The 22878-nt window shown below is 38.2% G+C and overlaps 1 protein-coding gene across 1 annotated transcript in view; it reads right to left on the reverse strand.

Moving 5' to 3' along the window:
• AFF3 (ALF transcription elongation factor 3) overlaps positions 1–22878 on the reverse strand; it is a 205366-nt gene that overhangs the window by 108281 nt on the left and 74207 nt on the right. The window contains exons 5-7 of the mRNA XM_070751578.1: positions 15375–15461; positions 6896–6932; positions 466–517 (exon numbers count right to left, since the gene is read on the reverse strand). Of these exons, the coding sequence (XP_070607679.1) occupies positions 466–517; positions 6896–6932; positions 15375–15461 (176 nt within the window). The remainder of the gene's footprint in view (positions 1–465; positions 518–6895; positions 6933–15374; positions 15462–22878) is intronic.

The raw sequence follows: 22878 nt of genomic DNA on the forward strand, positions 1-22878 counted from the left end.
TAAATAAGGAGCAGGGCTTTGATTATGAAGTTGCAGTCACCTTGATTTTTTTTGACAGACACACCTTCCGAACGCCATCACTCTACTAAACAAATAATTCCCTCAACACTGTCAGACTTTCTACTAAATCTGCACTTCTATTCTGCTAGTTTTTCTCATCATTCCTTTCACCCATTTCCTCCCATGTTGACTGTATGACTGTAACTTGTTGCTTGTATCCTAAGATTTTTATTAATATTGCTTCTTCGTTGCTTATTTGACCCCTATGACAATCATTAAGTGTTGTACCACATGATTCTTGACAAATGTATATTTCATTTTATGTGCGCTGAGAGCATATGCACTAAGACAAATTCCTTGTGTGTCCAATCACACTTGGCCAATAAAAATTCTATTCTATTCTATTCTGGGACTTCAAGGAAAATTACTACCATTTAACAATCTGTAAATATTAGGTTAACTTACGATGTATGCAAGGTACAGTCTTCTGGATTCTTTGGCTCAACATCATCTTTTCCTTGAAAAAAAAAGAATGAGAATATTAGCAAATGAGCCATAATTGTAAAGGTCATTATGTTGTGATATAATTGTGATAAGAAACATAGAAACATAGAAGACTGATGGCAGAAAAAGGCCTCATGATCCATCTAGTCTGCCATTACTGTATACTATTTTCTGTATTTTGTCTTAGGATGGATGTATGTTTATCCCAGGCATGTTTAAATTCAATTACTGTGGATTTATCAACCACGTCTGCTGGAAGTTTGTTCCAAGCATCTACTACTCTTTCAGTAAAATAATATTTTCTCGTGTTGCTTTTGATCTTTCCTCCAACTAACTTCAGATTGTGTCCCCTTGTTCTTGTGTTCACTTTCCTATTAAAAATACTTCCCTCCTGGACCTTATTTAACCCTTTAACATATTTAAATGTTTCGATCATGTCCCCCCTTTTCCTTCTGTCTTCCAGACTATACAGATTGAGTTCATTAAGTCTTTCCTGATACGTTTTATGCTTAAGACCTTCCACCATTCTTGTAGCCCGTCTTTGGACCCGTTCAATTTTATCAATATCTTTTTGTAGGTGAGATCTCCAGAACTGAACCCAGTATTCCAAATGTGGTCTCACCAGCACTCTATATAGCAGGATCGTAATCTCCCTCTTCCTGCTTGTTATACCTCTAGCTATGCAGCCAAGCATCCTACTTGCTTTCCCTACCGCCTGACTGCACTGTTCACCCATTTTGAGACTGTCAGAAATCACTACCCCTAAATCCTTTTCTTCTGAATTTTTTGTTAACACAGAATTGCCAATACAATACTCAGATTGAGGATTCCTTTTCCCCAAGTGCATTATTTTAAATTTGGAAACATTAAACTGCAGTTTCCATTGCTTTAACCATTTATCTAGTAAAGCTAAATCATTTACCATATTACAGACACCACCAGGAATATCAACCCTATTGCACACTTTAGAGTCATCGGCAAATAGGCAAACCTTCACTACCAAACCTTCCCCTATGTCACTCACAAACATATTAAAAAGAATAGGACCTAGAACAGACCCTTGTGGCAAACCGCTTGTAACCTGTCTCTGCTCAGAATACTCGCCATTAACAATAACTCTCTGATGTCTACGCTTCAGCCAGCTGCAAATCCATTGAACTAACCAGGGATTAAGTCCAATCTTCACTAATTTATCTATTTATCACAGTTAAAAATGAATTGCAGCCTTTTTTTAAAAAAACTCCATATATTTAAGTCAGCAATAAACATGAATTTTAAATAAGCCAAAATCATGAGTTATGTAACTCTGTGGCACTAAGATTATAAAATACATTTATCTACTTACCTTGTACCTTCAATAACCTGCTTTACGGCATATTCTTTTTAAATATAATATATGGAAGCAGTGTATTCTCCAAAGAACCAGTTGTTTAGAAAACAGTTTTGTTTTACTAGATAGTTATCTCTCTATCCCTTCAGTACTATAGTGAATGGATCAGTATGACTTCCTTATAAATGGTCCTAGGTTGTGAATTACATGAAACTCAAGTTACTCAAAAAGAAATCTGTCAAGGGACAATTCTGCCCTCAAAAGTATTGTTTTGGGGAGGAGGGAAATTATATAATACAATAGAATACTGCAGCATCTTAACAACAAACTATTATTTTACGCTAATGTCAATCTTAAAATATTTGAAGCATTAGACATGAAGTTTCCAGGCAAATGTAAAATATGACATCTCAAAATATTTTTTGCAAAAACATGGAGTAAACATAGGAACATGGCCTGATATGACAGTGGGACATTCTTTAGGTCACTAAATGTGTGGCTTTCTATTTATGTCTTAAAGTCCAGAAAAGGTCCAATATTTCTCAAATGATTTGTAATTTATCCAGCAGCCTCATTAAAATAAATGGGATCTAATTTTGTCTAATAGATTTAGATAAAATTTTACTATCAGGATATAAGAATGGTGTATTAAAATTTTAATCCTGTATTTCTATTATGTTTATAATGACAACCTAGACATAATTTATACAATATAGGCAGCTACAGTACATAATTAAAAATATTTTTTTACAAAATATTTAGGCTTTCTCAGCTGAGGTATCTCGCTGAGAAAGTTAAAATCTGATGTGACTACAAGTTTTGAAATGCCAAGAAAATGATTATTTGAAACATTTTAATATAAGCTGGGATTTAAAAAGAAATACAGGGTCTCTCACATGTACAGTACATTTCTCTGTAAATGTGTAATTGCTTCTTACTATCTATTTGAAATTCAACAAATAAGCAGAAAAATGAAACAGTAAACCAAAGTCTTAAGTGGTTTTCTATAAAATGAACCATCTGTTAATGTGGAACAAATTCCTGCTTGTCTATTCTTCCCCTAAAGAGGAACAATTATTTCCAGAGCTAGAGCTAGAGCATTCGTAAATGCAGAGGGTAGAGAACAGAGTGAATGGTATAATTTCAGGAGACAGGCAGTTGGACTTAACCTACTGGAGAAATAATTCTTATATGAGATTCCACTCTTCAGGGTGTTCAGGGAGAAAGCATTTTGAAATTCCCTGACATTTCCCTGTAACTTGTGATCTAGTTAAGGTATGGTCGTAGATGATGTCATACCAAATGGCTAAGCCGTGGAGAAATATCGGTAGCTGGGGAAGCAAGTTGTTGCCACAGTTATGTTCATGTTTGTTTGACTCTGCCAGGTAGTGGAATCTGGTGGTTTTTTTACATGATTTTTCCTTGACTTTTAAACATTTTAATAGTTTGGTTTTTTCCCCTTGATTTATTCCATTTTTTTTTCACGAATTCCCTGGCAATTCCCTGATATTTCCCAAACTGTCGATTTCCCTGATAATTCCCTGATTTTCCCCCCTGTTTTCCAGGTTTGCTGGACACCCCGACTCTTACATTTTTCATTTGTTATTAAATGCACTTCACTATAAAATTCCTGGCTCCTGAAATATTTACCTGGAGCCAGCGTTAGGATTTCAGAAAAAAACTCAATGTTTATTCTGGGAAATACATGGAGAATATGCATACAAAGTGTCTCTAGATTCCTCCCTTTTGCAGACTGTCTGATCCGTCTCCTTAAAAAATATTTTTTTAAAAGAACTAAAAGGAAGCAAATCTTATTCTCATATCCATATACAGTATCTAGAATAAACAATGCCTTTGGGCACTACAAAGGTCCCAATGGAATGACAGGCATCATCCTGGAGGGCTACTTTGCTCTTAGGTAAATTGATGTTTTGTGATTGCTCTGTCCACTGGGAAAAGCCACTTTGAGAATAGAAAGCAATTATGTAAGTGCATCCAACACAAGCCTACAAAATTTCAAATCAGTACCTAGCTTTAAAAGGTTGTCTACCCATGTTTTAAACCACATTTCATTAAACATTACTGAGATGTACAGTTGTTAGCACACTCCCTTTCTTCCTCTGGTGCCAAGTTCATAGGAGGTGCTCACAATTAAGAAAGTTAGATTGTAATTGTCTTTACAATTACAATTTACAATACAATCCATTATTGAAATGGAAAGATGGATTAGGTAGAAGGGAGAGTGAGAAGGCTAAATGACTGACATTTTGGCAACTAAATACATTTATTTTGGCATTCCATTTATCTCTAAGCTTTATTGGAAAAAAGCTATTCGATCTTCTTGTTAATTGCCTATTAATGCCTAGGGAGAAAGTTAGCATCTTTCTAATAAAGCAGGGGTCTCGAAACTCAGACACTTTAAGACTTGTGGACTTTAACTCCCAGAATTCTCCAAGGAATTCTGGCTAGGGAATTCTGGTAGTTGAAGTCCACAAGACTTAAAGTGATGAAGTTTGGAGACTCCTGTAGTTAGCAAATGTTTTAAATATTAGTACTATAATGTTTTGGAAACCAGCATCATTTTTCTGGGATCTGTTACATTGGGATGGCTGAACAGTAATAAGAATCTCATTCCTTTAAACTAAACATATTACATGATCTGAACCAAAAAGTTAACTATAGATTGTAAAATAACAATGTAAATTCTAGCTTCTTTGTATAATTAATTGTTAAAACCATAATTGTAATTTAAGGTTCAGATATTGTAACAAGTGTGGTCAAATAAAAACCGAAAAAATGTTTGCAATGTTTTTCATGAACAGTATCAGTTAGAACATGAAACTCTAAAAATCAAAAGGTTGCTCACTTTGCAAAGTTAAAATTAGAATTATGTTTAAATGTAGACCATGTTGTGCTACTTATTTCTTCCCCAAACTAAAGGACGTTTTTCTCTTTCTTTATATTACTTGTTTAAGTTTCATCAAAGAAAGCTCACATCCCAAAGTAATTCAATTTGGAGGTTTTGCTTAGTTTCTAGCCAATATATATATATTGGTACAAGTACCCAATGCTCATGGCATACTGAATTTTTCACATTTATTTATGTGTGTAGAACTGAACACACACCTGATACTTAAAATACTGCATAAATAAAAGAAATTACCCCAAAATAAAAAATAGGTAAACTGCTCTGCCCCACACTACGTTTTCTCAAGTGTTTCTCTTTCCATGATTATTCTTCAGAAATATTCTAACACACAGTAAAATAAATGGTTCTTAACATATTTATGTTTGCTTAGCTTGCTTAGCAGATAACCCAACCGGTATCACAAAAGAATTATTTGCAACAGAGAGCCCATATAGTTTTACAACATCTATATAGACCTAAATTACTGCTGTTTATATGAATATGCCTATGAGAAAATAAGAAAGACAGAATTTATAAACCTGGTGCATTCATGTCAACACAATGAGTAAGATTCCAATGTAACTTAACCCCGCAGAGCAAAACGTATCTGTTACTTCCTCTCTTGCGCCTCCATAAAACTTCTATAAAAGTCAAAGTCATCCTAAACAATATGAAAAAAAAGTCATGGCTTGGAGTATGGAGGAATATACAAATTGGATCTTAGGATAATTCAAATAGAATAACCCTTCCATATTCCTATTCTCCAGGAAATCCACAAAATTGCGTATGGGGAAAGCATTAAGTACTTCCAAGGCAGAGAAGAAAGCATCAGTAAACTTGCTCCAATTAATTTATCATAGGATCTAGTTCTCTGTGTTAGGAAGCTACATTCATTAAATTAAAGAAATATAATGTTATTAATATCTTTTATTACCATAATGGTGAATGAAAGCAGAGCAAGGTAGATTAGACTAAGAAACTTACACCATAGGGTCAAAATTATTTGTAATGTAATTGCTATAGTAATAGAATTTGGCAAGTCTGAGTGTGTTTCGCCTCCTATTCATATAAATCAGAAAGGGGCTTTTCTGAAAAGTGTCTCGCCGGTTATTTTCTTGGCCTAGTTCAAACCTCTCTTATCTGACCATTGTCTTAGTACCTGTTCCCCGTCTTGTCCTTCAAGGCCATTTCCTACGCCCCCCTAGAGTGAAGCATAACAGAAATTTTGGAGATGTCATTGCAGGAGAGTAGAAGATATAGTGAATACGAAGAAAGTATTGTCATTGTTTCAGAAAATAATCTATGAACATCTCCTAAAAGCCAGAGTATTTGTCTCAAGCTGAAGGTATGAGGGTTAACCAGAAGGTAAGGTCACAAGGCACACAGCTCTCGCGGAGAATGTCCACGGGGGGAAGTTCGCATTACTATTGTGTAGTGGGAAGCCAATGGAAGCGAACGAGCAGTACCAGTGGTCAGTAGATCATTAACTGGTGTTGTGGTGAAGGTTAGAGATGAGCATCCTCATTCCGTTTCCCGCCAAGTGCGAGTGCGCACTCTAATACGCTACCTGAATGTTAAGGCATGAACGCTGCTGTGATTCATCGTGAAATCATTTCAGTTTATGTAGAGGACATAATGTCAAGATCTCGCACCCAGTGACTATCATCTGTTCACTACATTGAAGGAACACCTTGGTGGAAGACACTTTTCTGACGCGGACAAGGTGAAAATTGAAGTGACGAACTGGCTGAAAAAGCGGCGGGAGACTTCTATGACACAGGCAACAAAAAACTTGTTCCATGGATGACAAAATGTATTGAACTGAATGGTGATTATGTGGAAAAACAATGTACTACCTATGCTACAATCCGTGTAACTTTTGTTAAAATATATTCATTCTTTGTATTTTAAAAAAATCTTGTAACCTTACTTTCTGGATAACCTTCGTACATATACCTACATTTAATTTTTGGAGACTAGAATCACAATTTAAAAGTTAGTAGAAATTGGAGACAAAGGGTTTCCAGTTAAAAAAAGAAGTAAAATATCAAAATATATCAAACACAATTTTTCCCTTGTGAATTTATCTTAGGGTATATTCAACCTATCATGATTTCCATCAAATGCAATTATGAAGTGAAAGTTATTCTTACTTTGATTGCTTTGTCCTGTAGAGACATGCTGGGAATCCTAAAAAACGAAAAAAAGGAATCGATAATTAAGCAGATGGAATGGTACAGTGACAATAATTTACCTGAACAATATTAAAGCTTGACACACATGATAGAAACAGTAATTTTACTGTACACAATATTTGGACCACACTTTTTTAACCCTAGCAACAAAGAGATTGTGTGCATATTGATTTACCTCTCCAGGTTCCTAAGAGGTCAGTAAGGGGCGTGCATAAGTGCATAAGTGCACTAGTGTGCCTTCTGTCCCCTGTCCAATTGTCTCTCCTTATCTCATTTACCTTTTCTTCCTTTCATATATCTTCTCCTCTATTTTTATATCTTTTCTTCTATCCTTTTCTTTATATATATTACTACACGTCTATTCTCTTCAATGTGTACTGTGTATTGGACTAACTAACTAACTTACTAACTAAGTAACTAACTAACTAACTAACTAACTAAATAAATAAATAAATAAATAAATAAATAAATAAATAAATAAATAAATATCTTTCAATATTCTTAGGCAGAATGTCATCCATGTTAGAAACACATCAGAGTTTTCCTCCTCTGATTCATTGCTGAAGACAACTGACATATGGGAATGGTCCTCATCTAGGAAGAAAACTCCAAGAATCACTTCCAAAACAATCAAGTACACCAGCCATCGTTTTATTGTTTCTCAAAATGATAATATGCAGAGTACAGTATATTGTATTTTCCGAAAATATTTAAGAGTATAATTACAACCATAGTGGATTAGATGCCACAGGAAATTGTTCTAACAGAGCACCATCTGTGGAAAGAACCCAGTTCTCTTATTATATGGTAGAAGTATGGGCATGCTAAATTAGTCACAATTGTATAGGCAAGTGACTGCTGACTGGACAATAGCATTTAGCTTGGATCATGATCACAGTAGTTTTAGCTGAGCACTGAGCAACCAACATAAACTCTGCAGGCTGTTTTGTAACTTAATGAATTAAGCTGTTAGTGAGTTCACATATTTTGGGAAATGTTTGGGGCAGCATAAACCAAGAAGGTTTGGGAAGTCTTATGCTAGTCTTTACAAATGTATACCTTTGTAAATGATCAATAGTCTGATGTACAATGCAATCTCCGCAATAGAAAACATTGAATTTATTCCTTCCTTATTCATTTCCTTTACCCTCCTAGGAGAACATTTAAAACAAGTGGGTCATTATCGATCCGCATAGAAGCCACATTATTTAAAATGCATTAAATGACAAACCACATGCATACAGATGCAAAATTAAAATGCAATTGTTATCAAATTTATACGAAAGCATAAATATGCATAATATTGTATCACCATAATTGCAGTCTCTCACTTGTCACCTCACACCACACCCATGTTTTTAGCACCCTCTTGGAACCAATTGTCATGGATAAATAGCAGTGTCAGCATTAATGCTCCTCTATATTCCTACATGGTGATCACATGCTAGTGCAGCACCTATGCATGAGGCAAGGGAGGACAATGGTGGCAGAGAACAAAGGCTGGCAGAACTACCCTAGCAGAATTTGGGGTCCAGCAGCATGGATTTTGAGCCATTGCCAGTTGCATGTCAACACAACAACAACAGCTCAAGTACAGCACAGCCAGTGCCTGAATCCCAACAGATAGAATCTGTTCTATCCAGACCAGGCAGAGCATGCAAATCCTGATGATAATCTAACAACAATGATGAGAAATTATGCCATACTGCATACTGTTTTGATGTTTTTATGAAACATCTTCATCATCTTGGCAGCCATTACACTAAGTCTTCCAAGTATGTCAGCTCAAATTTGTTTTGAATAATTCAATGCAATAATGGAACTTTTAAAGATGTACAAAGAAACCTGTAATTTTTTGTATTTGCAAATGACTTGTTCATTCTGAGAATGCATTATTGTATATTATTTATGGTTTCCTGATCTTCAGTGTCTGCCTTCAATATGTGAAAATGGCATTTTAGCTAAATATAAACACTATGAAATATCATTTTTAAAAGCCATTTTTTGTTCCACTGAAATAACTCAAACAAAGCGAACTGCAACAATAAAGCTAATTAACATAAATATGTGCAGTTTTAACAGTGAATAGGATTAACAACTTTCTAAATGGCATATAACCAAAATTATGAGCAATTTCAAGTAAACTTGTCATTTTTGGTTGCCTGATGCACAGAATGAAGGTGATAAATTAAAATCAACTTCCTCTTCCTTCCAAGTAAGATACATTTAAATTGTTTAGTTATAGTCAGTGGATCTGAAAAAAGCAATAAGAATTCTGTTTTGAATTTATCACAGTTAGTCATTGTTTACTGTAGTTTACATTTCACAGATAGGAAACTAAGGCTGAGATATGGTGATTTACTGAGGCCATCTATTCAGTCTACATGCAAAGAGACATTTGAACTACTTTTATTTTAAAAAATTGTCAGTTTTCCTAAAATGCACAATAGTTTGGGGGTTTTCTTGCAAGTGAATGTTATATAGTTGGCAATCACTAAAACATTACTAGCTTTTTCACTTCTGGTCATTTCAACATGGGTTACAAGTAGCCCCATCTGTTTAAATGCTTTTTACTAACTGGCATCTAGTAAAACTCCAACATTTTTGAACAACAAATGTCTTCTGTGTAATTCTGTACTGAATTCCCCTTATATTTTAGTAGTTAGTGCCCTATTGTACTCATTTCATGGTTTCTCTTTTATCTGTATCAGTCTTAACCATACTAGATGTTTAAATATCTAGATCTCCCTCTTAAAGAAAAGAGATTGAAATATGTATACAGTGAACCCTCGATCATCGCGAGGGTTCCGTTCCAGGACCCCACGCGATGATCGATTTTTAGCGAAGTAGCGGTGCGGAAGTAAAAACACCATCTGCGCGTGCGCAGATGGTGTTTTTGCTTCCACTGCCGCCCGCCCTTCGCCCGCCCACCCCGTTGCTCGCGCCCGCCCACCCCGTTGCTCACGCTGTTGCTGGGGCCGCTTCCCAGCTGGGGAGCCGAGCTAGGGAGTCCCCACCGCGCGTGCGTTGCTGGGGAAAGCGCGCGCGCTTGGGGACATCGCAGCTCCGCTCCCCAGCTGGGAAGCGGAGCTAGGGAGTCCCCAAGCGCGCGCGCTTTCCCCAGCAACGCGCGCGCGGTGGGGACTCCCTAGCTCGGCTCCCCAGCTGGGGAGCGGAGCTGCGATGTCCCCAAGCGTGCGGGCACCGCCCGCCCGCCCACGCTGTTGCTGGGGCCGCTTCCCAGCTGGGGAGCCGAGCTAGGGAGTCCCCACCGCGCGCGTTGCTGGGGAAAGCGCGCGCGCTTGGGGACATCGCAGCTCCGCTCCCCAGCTGGGAAGCGGAGCTAGGGAGTCCCCAAGCGCACGCGCTTTCCCCAGCAACGCAGCGCGCGGTGGGGACTCCCTAGCTCGGCTCCCCAGCTGGGGAGCGGAGCTGCGATGTCCCCAAGCGCGCGCGCTTTCCCCAGCAACGCGCGCGCGCGGTGGGGACTCCCTAGCTCGGCTCCCCAGCTGGGGAGTGGAGCTGCGATGTCCCCAAGCGCGCGGGCACCGCCCGCCCGCCCACGCTGTTGCTGGGGCCGCTTCCCAGCTGGGGAGCCGAACTGGGGTGTCCCCGCGCGTGCCGCCCGCCCGCCCATGCCGTTGCTCGCGCCGCCGCTGGGGTCTTACGGGGGCAAGAGGGGGAAGACCCAGGGAAGCCTCTGCCCGGCGGGGAAACTCCACCATCTACGCATGCGTGGAAGGGCATGCATGCGCAGATGGTGGAGTTTACTTCCGGGTTGAAAACTCGCGAAATAGCCCTTTCGCGATCCTTGAGGACGCGAAACTCGAGGGTTCACTGTATATGGCTTTGAAACTTTCTCATCCAACAGAATTTACTATGATGTATTACATTCATTCATTCAATTTCTATGCCACCCCTATCCTGAGACTCAGTGCGGCTTATAACGGAACAAATACAAATGTACAGAAATCTAACATTTAAAATTCTAAAAAGAGAAAGCATCAATCCTAAAATTGATTTAAAAATCTAAATAATACCTATTTTAAAAACCCAGTTCATTAAAAAACCAATCATCAACATACATCCTAACATACATAATAGCTTCAATCATAGGCCAGCAGAAGTGCATTTTCAAGGCCTTATGGAAGGCCAGGAGGGTGGGGGCAGTATGAATCTCCAGAGGAAGCTGATTAATAGGGTTGGGGCGACCACAGAGAAGGCTCTTCCCCTAGGCCCCGCCAGACGGCATTGCCTGGCTGGTGGGACCTGGAAATGGCCAACTCTGTGGGACCCGACCGGCTGCTGGGATACATGAGGCAGAAGATGGTCCCACAAGTAATCTGGTCCGATGCCATGTAGGCTTTATAGGTCATGACCAACACTTTGAATTGCATAGAAACCAATTGGCAGTCAATGCAGCTCGCGGTGTGCTGGAAAAACATGGACATATCTCAGGAGGCCCGTGACAGCTCACGCAGTTCCTTTTTGGACTACCTGTAGTCTCTGAACCTTCCTCAAAGGTAGCCCCATGTAGAGAACATTGCAATAGTCGAACCTCGAGGTGATAAGGGCATGAATGACTGTGAGAAGAAACTCCTGATCCAGATAGGGCCGCAACTGGTGCACCAGGTGAAAGCGGGCAAACATCCCTCTCACAACAGCGTGCGTGCCCACATCCATAATTCAATGACCCTAATTCCCACCACCCTCATGTGTGTGTGCGTGAGACACCCCCCCATTACCCCATCCCCATTGCATGACACCCCCTGCTCCCCAACTTCCAGTGGGCCCGGTAGACCTGGTTTTCACCCTCCCCAGGTACCATAGGCTTTCTTGGAGCCCGGAGAGAGTGAAAATGGCCTACTCCATCCCCCTGGAGGTCTTCCAGAGGTCAAAAATGCTGAACTAGGGCAACAGCTCACATGCTGGCAGATATGGCTCTGCGTGCTACCTGCCACACGTGCCATAAATTTGCAAGGCTCACCTTAAGTGAGATGGGAAGGAAACAAATTAATTAATTGAGAGGCAGAGGAGAGAGAGAGAGAGAAAGATTTCCTGAGATTTGTTTTTAAAGACTTCTGAAAACAGAAAGCAAAGTAACAAGCAAAATATTTATTATCCTACACAGTAAAGTATAAAGTAACAAATACTGTAGCTGGTAATTAGAAGAGTCTCTGTCTGTCTCTGTCTCTCTCTCTGTGTGAATTTATAGACCATCAATCTTAGTGATAAGACAACTCTGGGTAGCTTACAAACAATAAAAAGATAAATATAAAAAGAATTAAAATTAAGAGGAGTTATAGAAGGCAAATGTTTTTCACAGTAAAATTAACAATTTTAGGAATTTTTAATTAAACATTACAATTAGATAAAAGCTAATTTATTTATTTATTAGATTTGTATGCCGCCCCTCTCCGAAGACTAAACTGAAAGAATAAAAACCAAAAGAAAAGATGCACGAAAAAAATAAAGAATAGAAAACAGTAGAGAATAGTAGAGAAAAAATATCTATTAAAAAATAACTCTCCCCCACCTTCATAAATATAAATAATTATAGCAACTTGTCAACCTCTAAAATACAACAAATGATATCTTCTTCCCATATCTCATCTTTCACCTATGATCAAATGGAGATCACATGATTGTAAGACACTTGGCAATTGTAAGTGTGAATAGGTTGCCAAGCATCCAGAGTGTGATCATGTGATTATAGAAGAGTACAATGTTTGATGATAATTGGAATTACAGCCTACCCACAATCCCTTCAAATAATATCCTAGAACTTGATTTCTTTTCTTTTGTTATTTGTCTCTTCTCACAAAAGTTGACCATGTCTCTTTTATAAATCCAATGTAGGAAAATTATTCAAGTTACTTTTCTAGTTCGTTATTTGGTTGTCCCTTTTAATTATTATGTCATTAATTATTAGTATGTAGTTATTAAGTAGGTTTCATTTGCACATCCAGTTTATCATCTTTTTCCAGATGATTCCAAAAGCTTATTTTTAAATTCACATTCAAACAAATTTCAATTTTGTCTGATAGAACTTGTTCTTCTTCCATAATATTGTTTACACACAGTCTATATGTTTAGAGTCCTGTGCTATTTACATACATTTTTAAAGTAATTCAGCAGAATAATGAATGAAGATGAAGACTAAACTAGGAGATGAAAACAGCAGTACAAATGGCATATCCAGGAAACAATTTGCTAGCTGGACTTTTATTTTAAACACATACAATATGATAACAATAAATTCTACTTGTAGCCATTTAATTTTTATGTCCCTTTTTACTGTACAGCAAATTAACTTGCCTACAGATAGGAAAGGCTACCGTATTCTAATTGCCTACTAATATAATGTACATTTTAAGCAGACATAAAATACAGGTTAGCAGTGCTTCGGCATGCTTTAAGGATAGATCAAGATAGATTTAAACACAAATTTAAAAAGCTAATTATCTAGATGTAATTACTTCTAGACATGACAAATGAACAGAGATTAATATGTTGAAATTTCTTATAAAGAGGAGCTGTCAAAGGATGAAAGCAGTATATGTGTATGGCTAAATTGATTATAAATCTTATAGATAAGCATCTGCTTGAAAGGGCTGAGACTAGCAAAAATAATATTTGTAAATATACCTTATTTATCAAAGAGAAACAGGAAAACCTGTTAACTAGAGAATTAAATACAGAAACGGAGGCCATCTATACCCTAAATGATGAAAGAGAAAGATTCTTGTTTCAAAGAGAGAAAAGCTGAAAAACTGGTAATTACTAATAAAGGATCTTTGCAGGGTATGATCAACAGTTGCTGATTTTCTCATTGCAGCCCATCACCTCTAATGGAAGGCTTACAAAGACCATATTTTCCTGGTCAAACGTTTAAGAGCGAGACTGGAACATAATGCTACACAAATCCCAGCGACCAATTAGGTCCCACAGAGTTGGCCTTCTCCGGGTCCCGTCGACTAAACAATGTCGTCTGGCGGGTCCCAGGGGAAGAGCCTTCTCTCTGGTGGTCCCGACACTCTGGAACCAGCTCCCCCCGGAGATTAGAACTGCCCCCACCCTCCTTGCCTTCCATAAACTCCTTAAAACTCACCTCTGCCGTCAGGCATGGGGGAATTGAGGCATTCCCCCTCCCTACCCCGGGCCTATATAATTTATGTATAGTGTGACTGTGTGTATGACTGGTTTAATAATGGGGTTTTTAAATGTTTTTTAAATTTATTAGATTTGTTATGAATTGTCTTATTGTATGCTGTGAGCCGCCCCGAGTCTACAGAGAGGGGCGGCATACAAATCTAATTAATAATAATAATAATAATAATAATAATAATAATAATAATAATAATAATAATAATGTGAGAAAATATGCCTGGAACACAGAATAGATTAATTTTAGTAACTGCGGAGAATTCATGATGTCAACTGAGACAGGAATTACACAGTCAACAGGCTACAGTTTATATTGTGCTTTTGTACTCATGATATAAACTTGTCATAGAGAAGGCTGGATGATATTGAATAAATGGATCCATAAGTGAATAGTCCGTGTATACTACAACTGTACTGCTGTGAACATAACTTTGTGGAAATAAATACTGTATATCTATCTCCTTCAATTAAGTCTTCATCATTCACTTCTTCAACATGCATATTGCTCAAACTATACAAGCTATTTTGTAAGGAAAATATGCTATAATGTACCTGAGCCTCCATGAGGCTATAAAAATGTCTCATTGACCTAACAGCAGCAATGGGTTGCTCCCAGTTTGGACCAGTTTTAAAAACCGATACTGCTGGCGGTGGATGGCTCCACCTACCTGCTTCTGCGCATGCACAGAAGCATTGCACATGAGCAGATGAGCACACCTGCGAACCGGTGGCAAAATATTTTACAACCCACCGCTGCCCAGCAGGTCTTGGAATCTAAGATAATAAAATTGTGGGCAACCAAGTTCCTATTCACAGAATGTAAGAATGTAAGACATTTGGAGTCCTTCTGGTATCTGATCTTGGCTGCTTGCAGATATTTCATGAGCAACATATATTCTCTTTTACTGAAATAGCACAAAGAATAGCACAAAGAACAGGTCGTTAAAAAAAACACTACCTGTTCTTTGTGCTATTTGTTTCTTATCTACAAACTCTGTAGAGTTTTACTAGAGAAAAAATGGATCATAGAAGAATTCTCATCAATGCTACCACACATATCATGGCAAAGTCCATAAAAACGTCTGTATATATTTTATTTCCTTGCTTTCACAAACCATTTGTTTATATTCACATTCAAATGCAAATACAGCCATTAAACAAGGAAAAGTGTTTTTATAAATACTTTTGACAAAACTGCCTATCCAAAAATTACAGGAAAGCGCTTCTTGTCAAAATAGAAGAAAATGATGATTGGGCTAAAACAATTTACCTTGTTTGTGAACAGAAACTTGTTTTGTTCTACTTTGCCAGGTGTGTGGATAGCAGAAAGTGGTGGAGGCCAAGTGTGGGTCATTTCCTTAGAAAAAAATGAGAGAAATTTCAAAAATATATTATAAAGTATTAATATATTTTAAACTTGAAATTCTATATTCTAAAACAAAGGATTTTGTGGCAGTTTTCGTGTCAACATATTTATTTCCCCCGATACGTTTTATTTATTTTTAGTCTTTCTACATCTCATGTCATGAGTGTTGCTTTCTGAGTTTCATATATCCATACAATAGTCAATAATACTTTTTAAAATAGTTACAATTCATTATCATTTCCCATTCGTTTTTTTAATAACAAAAATCCCAGCTATATCAATATGTATGAAAAAATTATTTCACCTGTTTTGCATTATCTTTAAGTCTTTATATAATGGGTTTTTAACTGCTTTTTTAGTATTGGATTTTGTTGTACTGTTTTACTGCTGTTGTTAGCGGCCCCGAGTCTGCGGAGAGGGGCGGCATACAAATCCAATTAATAATCCAATTATTATTATTTATTATTATTATTATTATTATTATTATTATTATTATTATTATCATCTCATCTTCTGTCAGCCCTCTCAGATAAACCAAATAGGAAGCACAATTAGCGAAATGTTCAGCAGGTAAAGCTACATTACTTGCTAATCTTGCAAGTCTCAAAGTACAACTTTCATAGTGCCACTTTTAACTACTTGATCCAATAAGCCAGGTCCTTACTAAGATTCTTTCTCTCACCGTTCAGCCACTAGGGTAGGGGTGTCAAACTCACACCATCATGGTGGCATCACATGACTTTTTCCCTCTTTGCTAAACTGAGCATGGGCATGGGCAGCGCGTGATGCATCCGGCCCACAGGCTGGGAGTTTGACAGCCCTGCACTAGGGGCTCTTGCTTCTATTATCTATTTGCTTCCTTCCTCTTTCCCCTCTCATCCCCCAAAATCATCCATGCATTCCATTATAACTTCCCCAAAAGCATGCTTCATAACCCCATACCAACCAAAGTTTGCTTACTGCTAATTAATTGTCTATATCAGTGTTTTTAATTTTTTAATCTTTAACCCTAAGATGTATGGACTTCAACTTCTAGAATTCCCCAGCCAGCATGAAGTCTACACATCTTAGAGTAGCCATGATTGAGAAAAAGTGATATATGTATTCTAAAGGAACATGATTTTAAATTTAATCCCTACAAAAAAGGATACAGAAATGTGGGTGTACAAATACATGCACACATGTATGTATGTATGTATGCACAGGGATGGGCAGCAGGCAGGACGGAACACAGTTCCACCAGCGGAAATAAAGCTGCATGCCTAGCTCCAGGTGACCGGTGGCAGTCACTTCTGGGATTACCGGTCTTGGCTAGGCTCTCCTTTTTTCCCTGCTGCTGCTGCTGCATCTGTGCTCCTCGCTTTTTCCTCTTTCCTCCTTCCTGGCCTTGGTGAGCTTCCCTCTCTCCTGCCTGGCTCCCCTCCAGCCTCACACGGCCACCTCCTGATGCCAGGAAGGAGGAAAGAAGAAAAAAGCAAGGAGTACGCAGCAACAGCAGCAGGGGAAAAAAGGAGAGCTGAGCCGAGTCGCGTCAACGCGGTCTGGCCTGCGATCTTTTTCCCCTTGCAAAGCTCTCACTTTACTTGCAGTTGAGATGAAAAGGCATCATGCGACAATAATAACCTTGTAACTCTCCTTCAACTTTCGATATTTTTAAATCCCTCCCCCTCCCATCCTCTTCCTCCTCCTCGGAAAGCGGCTGGGAGACCAGCACCAGCAGGAGTTGCAGGGGGCCCTTTTCCTCCCCGCTCTTTTCTCAAGAGCAGATCAGCACCTATTCACCTAGCTTCCCAGTCTGAGGCGGGAAGCGACCCAGGAAGAAGAGCATGGGAAACATGAAGCAAATTGTCATCCCAGCAAGCGACACTGGTGAGGTTGTAAGTCGAGGACTTAACAGTTCACTTGAACAATGATGATCGTTCAAGCCACTCTCACCTGATCACATGGCTGGCAAGCCACACCTACCTAGTCACATGACTATCAAGCCACACCCATAAAATAAGCCACACCCTCAGTGTGGCAGTAAAAATTTTGGCTGCCCATTACTGTGTCTGCACACATATCAAAGTATGACAATGCCCAGTTTTCCTATTGTATTAACATAGAGTTCCTAGCTGTTGAAACCAATCTTAGACATCTCTCCTTCTCTGATCTCCATTGTGTGCATATAGCAGAATGTATATACTACCACTCTAAAATTGCAAAACCAAGACAAAAAAGGATCAAAATTAATTTTTTATAAAAGACACTGCCATGCATAGAAAATTAACTGGTAGCTTCTTCTTATACATACCAAGCATTTTCTCACACATACCAGCCTCTCTCATACATGTAAGCATACAAGTATATATACTTTTTCCTGTAAACTGTAAAAATAGAGATGGAACAGTTTGGATGGAGATGGACTAAAGGAATTGTAGCAGCATTGTTGTGCTTGACTCTGGCCCAGCTCCTGCCCCAGGGAATGTGGAGGTGGATGCAGGGGAAAGTTCAACATGTCATAGGCCTGTGTTATTGCCGACAGAATCAGTTCAGAGTTTAGTTTCCTCAGACGAAGAAGAAGGTGGGAGTGACTCGGCAGAGGAGGGCCTGGCACACAGCCCAGGCAGTCAATCTCCCTTATCTTCCTTTGATTCAGATGATGACGTTTTGGACCCACGCAAGCGCAGAATTATGCGTAGAAGAGACCAAGTAAGAACATATTACAGGAAATAAGGGAGGCCACCTGTGTTTGGGTGGGGCTCCAGTAATTAGGGCTGCTGCTATAAATAGCAGCATGTGGGTTTGGCCGTTGTGGAAGAGTATCTGATCGGAGTGCATCAGGAATCTTGTGTTGCTGGACTTTGTTGCTTTTTCACGCCTTTGAAACCAAAGCAGAGCAATGTACGTGTGTGTGTCTCACTTCGTTGGAAGAAGAAGGGGTGTGAAGTTTCTTCACAGCTGCTAGCTAAGTACTTAATGACTGCTTAAGGGAAATTGTACAGACTACCTGGTTGTTTTGGGAAGAGTGCTCTTTGCAATACAAAAAGAGTGCTTTGTTTATTTTAAATTTTGTGATAAAGAACATTGTTTTGAATTTTCAAACGTGTGTGTGTCTGAAATTGGTATCCTTGAATTTTCGGGAGGCTATCAGAGAGCCCTGCAGAACAAGCATTAGAAACGTAAAGGAAGAAAAAAGGAATAATAAAACTGCATAGATATATCTTGAGGGAAAAAAGATAACATGACAAGAAATTATAGAAAACATAGATTTTTCTGGATCCATTTCAATTAGTTTTTCCCCCCAGAATAGGGTAGTGAGACTAGATTAGTTGTCTTCATGATGCTTTATATTGGAAAGTAGATGGGAGGAGCACTGCATTAGATCTCCTGGATCTCTCAGTGGTGTTTGATACCAATGATCATTACACCCTTCTGAAATAATTGGAAGGACTGAATACGGGAGACATAATTTTGCAGCAGCTCAGCCCAACCTGAAGGTGAGACTAAAATATTACTCTTTGACAGGTTTGGTTTCCTACACTCTTTAACACATACAACAGACCAGTGGGAGAGCTTTGGAGCTGGGTGACATCTGAATATATTTTGGCTCACATTCTGCCAATATTTATAAGTTTAATGAAAGTACAAGTTTTCAGCCAACCTTTTAATTAACAATTCATCTGTTAATTGAATTGGTTTGATTCTTCAATTGTTAAATTAACTGATTTTTTTATTACTTTCATGTATTTTTGGTATCTTCTTGTGCTGGTTTATATTTTGAATTCTTTGAACTGTTGTAAGCTGTCCTGATTATCAAGTGATAGATAGGCTGGGTATAAATATAATAAACAAATAAAGTGTCCTTTGCAGCAGCTAGTCATTTAAGCCATTGTTTTTCACAAATTTCTTCTATTATTAGTGAATTCAATTCAATTCAATTCAATTTATTAGATTTGTATGCCGCCCCTTTGCGAAGACTCGGGGCGGCTCAATATATAAGATAGCTGACTCAGTTCATAGATAATAACAAAACAGTATGTTATATGCCAGATAGTCCTTGACTTACAGCATTAGCATTCAGTTAGAGACTGTACAGAGTTACAACAGCACTGGAAAAAGTGACTTATGCTCACTTTTCAGTTACAACCTTTGTAGCATCACCATGACAATGTGATCAAAATTCAGATATTTATGACTGTTGCTGTGCCCTGTGCCCTGAGGTCATATGACCCCCTTTTTCAAACTTTTGACAAGCAAAATCAACGGGGAAGCCGTATTCCCTCATCAACTGTGACAAGAATGGTCATCAAATGAGATAAAACTCACTTAAGAAATTTTTCACTTAACATCAGAAATGTTGGGTTCAAATATGGTCATGAGGACTACCTGTATATCAAACTGAATCCTTCTTTCATAGTTTTATTTCCCACCAAAATGCAATCTTTTATTTTTTTGGATGCCACAAAAACTACCAAATGTCTACATAGATGATGCTTAGAATCTGAACAATAAATATTAGATACAAGGATACTGTAAGGAGTATGGTTACAAAAATTAATGCCTGAAAATCAAGGTAATTGTATTTCATAGGGCTAATAGACAGAAAACTGCAAATTATACATAAATGGGAAAATACTAGAGAAAATGGTCTATTTTTAAATAGTGTTTATTCCTCTAGGAACTCATAGAAACATAGAAGTCTGACGGCAGAAAAAGACCTCATGGTCCATCTAGTCTGCCCTTATACTATATTCTGTATTTTATCTTAGGATGGATATATGTTTATCCCAGACATGTTTAAATTCAGTTACTGTGGATTTATCTACCATGTCTGCTGGAACTCAAGACAGAGAGGGAGTTACTGGCTCAGTTATCCAGGTTGCAGGCTCATGTTAGACTTGAACATGGGTCTCTCTGATCCTAATCTAATATGAAAATGACATTGAGTGTATTTTTTACAGAATGTTTATTAAAGACAAGAAACTGAGACATTTAAAGGCGTGCAAATACTGATAGAAAGCTAGTGAGAATATATGATCTGGAAAGGAAATAATCTTTGCTTTAAAAAATGCAAAAATAGCAGTGTATAAGAGTACTTCAGTTCTTTTGTTATATGGAAGTGAGAGTTGGGTATATCAGGAGATAAAAAGGGAATGGGATGGAAATGTGATACTTAAATATTGCAAGAAAAGAAGGGATCAGTAATAAATGAATGCTGAATTTATTTGGATTGAATGCAAAATAAACGAATGAGGATTGAGCCTAAAAAACCAAATCTATGATGGACGAATGAATGGTGGCAAATCAAAAAAGTTATTCATGGATGGATGGGTGGATGGAATTGATGGGAACCTCAGAAAAAGTGCAATGAGAAGTTTAAACAACAAAAGCAATGTACGATATAGTTTATGAACATAGTGGAAACAAGGATCTTTCCACAAGACCAGAAAACCTCAGAAAGTAGTAAATGATGTTGCTGTAAATTGTTTTTAACTATAGTTCTTTTAGTTTTCTGTTGTCATGCATATAATTTATTTGGCTGAGAATTTATTGCTCATTTTCTATGCTGTGCATAATGTTCTTTACCCTGAAGGGAAATCATGTGATGACTATGTATGTATCTAATAAATAGAAACCGGTATTCTGCCTCTAAATATTTTGTCAAATTATTGAAGGTATTTGGCTAGTCATTTGTGAGATGACTAAGTTGCATCTCAGCATCAATTTAGGAGTTACAGCAGGTGCTTAAATAAAAGCAATGGACTGTGTAATAAAACAATTGTCTGAAAAATGGCCTTGCACAGACAAGCTGAGATAATGTGATTACTGTATTCAGGGCACAGTCTTAGTCTGCTTAACCTCCTTTCCTCCAAGAATTGTGGATTCTAATTTCAGAATTGCCAATAAGATAAGTGCAGTTTGTTTTTAACTTGTCAACTGACAAATACAAGCAGAAAATTAATATGAATGGCAGTCTCTTAGAATGGAATAATGTAAATAGAATATGAAAGGAAGAATAAAGATACATCAAGGTCAGGATCATTACAGCCTAAACACACAGAGACCCTCATGAGAAATATGGGTGGCTTAGAAATATGATGTATAAATATAAATAATAATAGTAACTTCACCAACTGCATAGAACATGTATTTAGAAGTATTAGCACAATTGCATTATTTTTCTACTTCTTACTAAAACAGTAGCCACAATATGAGGATTATCGTGGTACAATTTCAAGTTATGAAAATAGGGGAGGATTTTTAAAAAAAACGAGTCGGTTGTTCATCAATATATGACAGATGACAGAATACTGGTAGGCAGAAGAAATACAGAAATAAATAAAAAACAGGGTTTTCAAATTAACTACATTGCTAAGGAAATCTTGGCAGAGTGTAAAACATGCATAGTAATGGACAAATATCTAGCACATGGGAGCATTTCTTATGATACTGATTACATTTGTAGCACATATTTTGTTATAGAAGAAGCTAGCAGTTATATTGATTAGCATTTGCTACTGATTCAACTCTTGCCAGCCTAGCAGTTCGAAAGCATGCAAATGCAAGTTAATAAATAGACATAATTTTGATGGGAAGTTAACAGCTTTCCATGTGTCTCAGTATATAGACATGCTGGCCATATCACCACAGAACCATCTTTGGACAACATTATCTCCCTTGGCTAGGAAACAGATTACAGTAATTAGAGTTGAACATCACCAGACAGGAGAAATCTTTACCTTTTTTAATTGATAATGAAGCCAAGACACAAGGTGTAACCCTACATGGCATTGGACCAGAATACTTTCGAGACCTCCTTCTGCCACATGAATCCCAGTGACCAATTAGGTCCCACAGAGTCGGACTTCTCCGGGTTCTGTCGACAAAACAATGTTGTTTGGCGGGACCCAGGGGAAGAGCTTTCTCTGTGGCGGCCCCGGCCCTCTGGAATCAGCTCCCCCCCGGAGATTAGGACTGCCCCCACCCTCCTTGCCTTCCGCAAACTCTTAAAAACCCACCTATGTCACCAGGCATGGGGAAATTGATTTCCCCCGGCTGTCCCATTTTATGCATGGTCTGTTGAGTTGTGTTCTTAATGTGTTTTGTTTTTAAATATTGGATTTGTAAACTGTATTGCTTGTTGGAAGCCGCTCCGAGTCCTCGAAGAGGGGCGGCATACAAATCCAATCCAATCCAATCCATCAATCAATCAATCAAATCTATGAAATGAATATAGAAAGAGCAGGGAAGAAAAATGTATAATTCAGATGTGTGATTGTAGAGTGCCTCATAAATTATTTGTTGCTGTTGGGTGCGAAGTTGCATCCGACCCAACGCGACCCCATGGATAATGTTCCTCTAGGCCTTCCTGTCTTCTACCATCCTCTGGAGTCCATTTAATCTCACGCCGACTGCTTCAGTGACT

This window comes from Erythrolamprus reginae, chromosome 4, assembly GCF_031021105.1.
Source record: "Erythrolamprus reginae isolate rEryReg1 chromosome 4, rEryReg1.hap1, whole genome shotgun sequence".
NCBI lineage: Eukaryota > Metazoa > Chordata > Lepidosauria > Squamata > Dipsadidae > Erythrolamprus > Erythrolamprus reginae.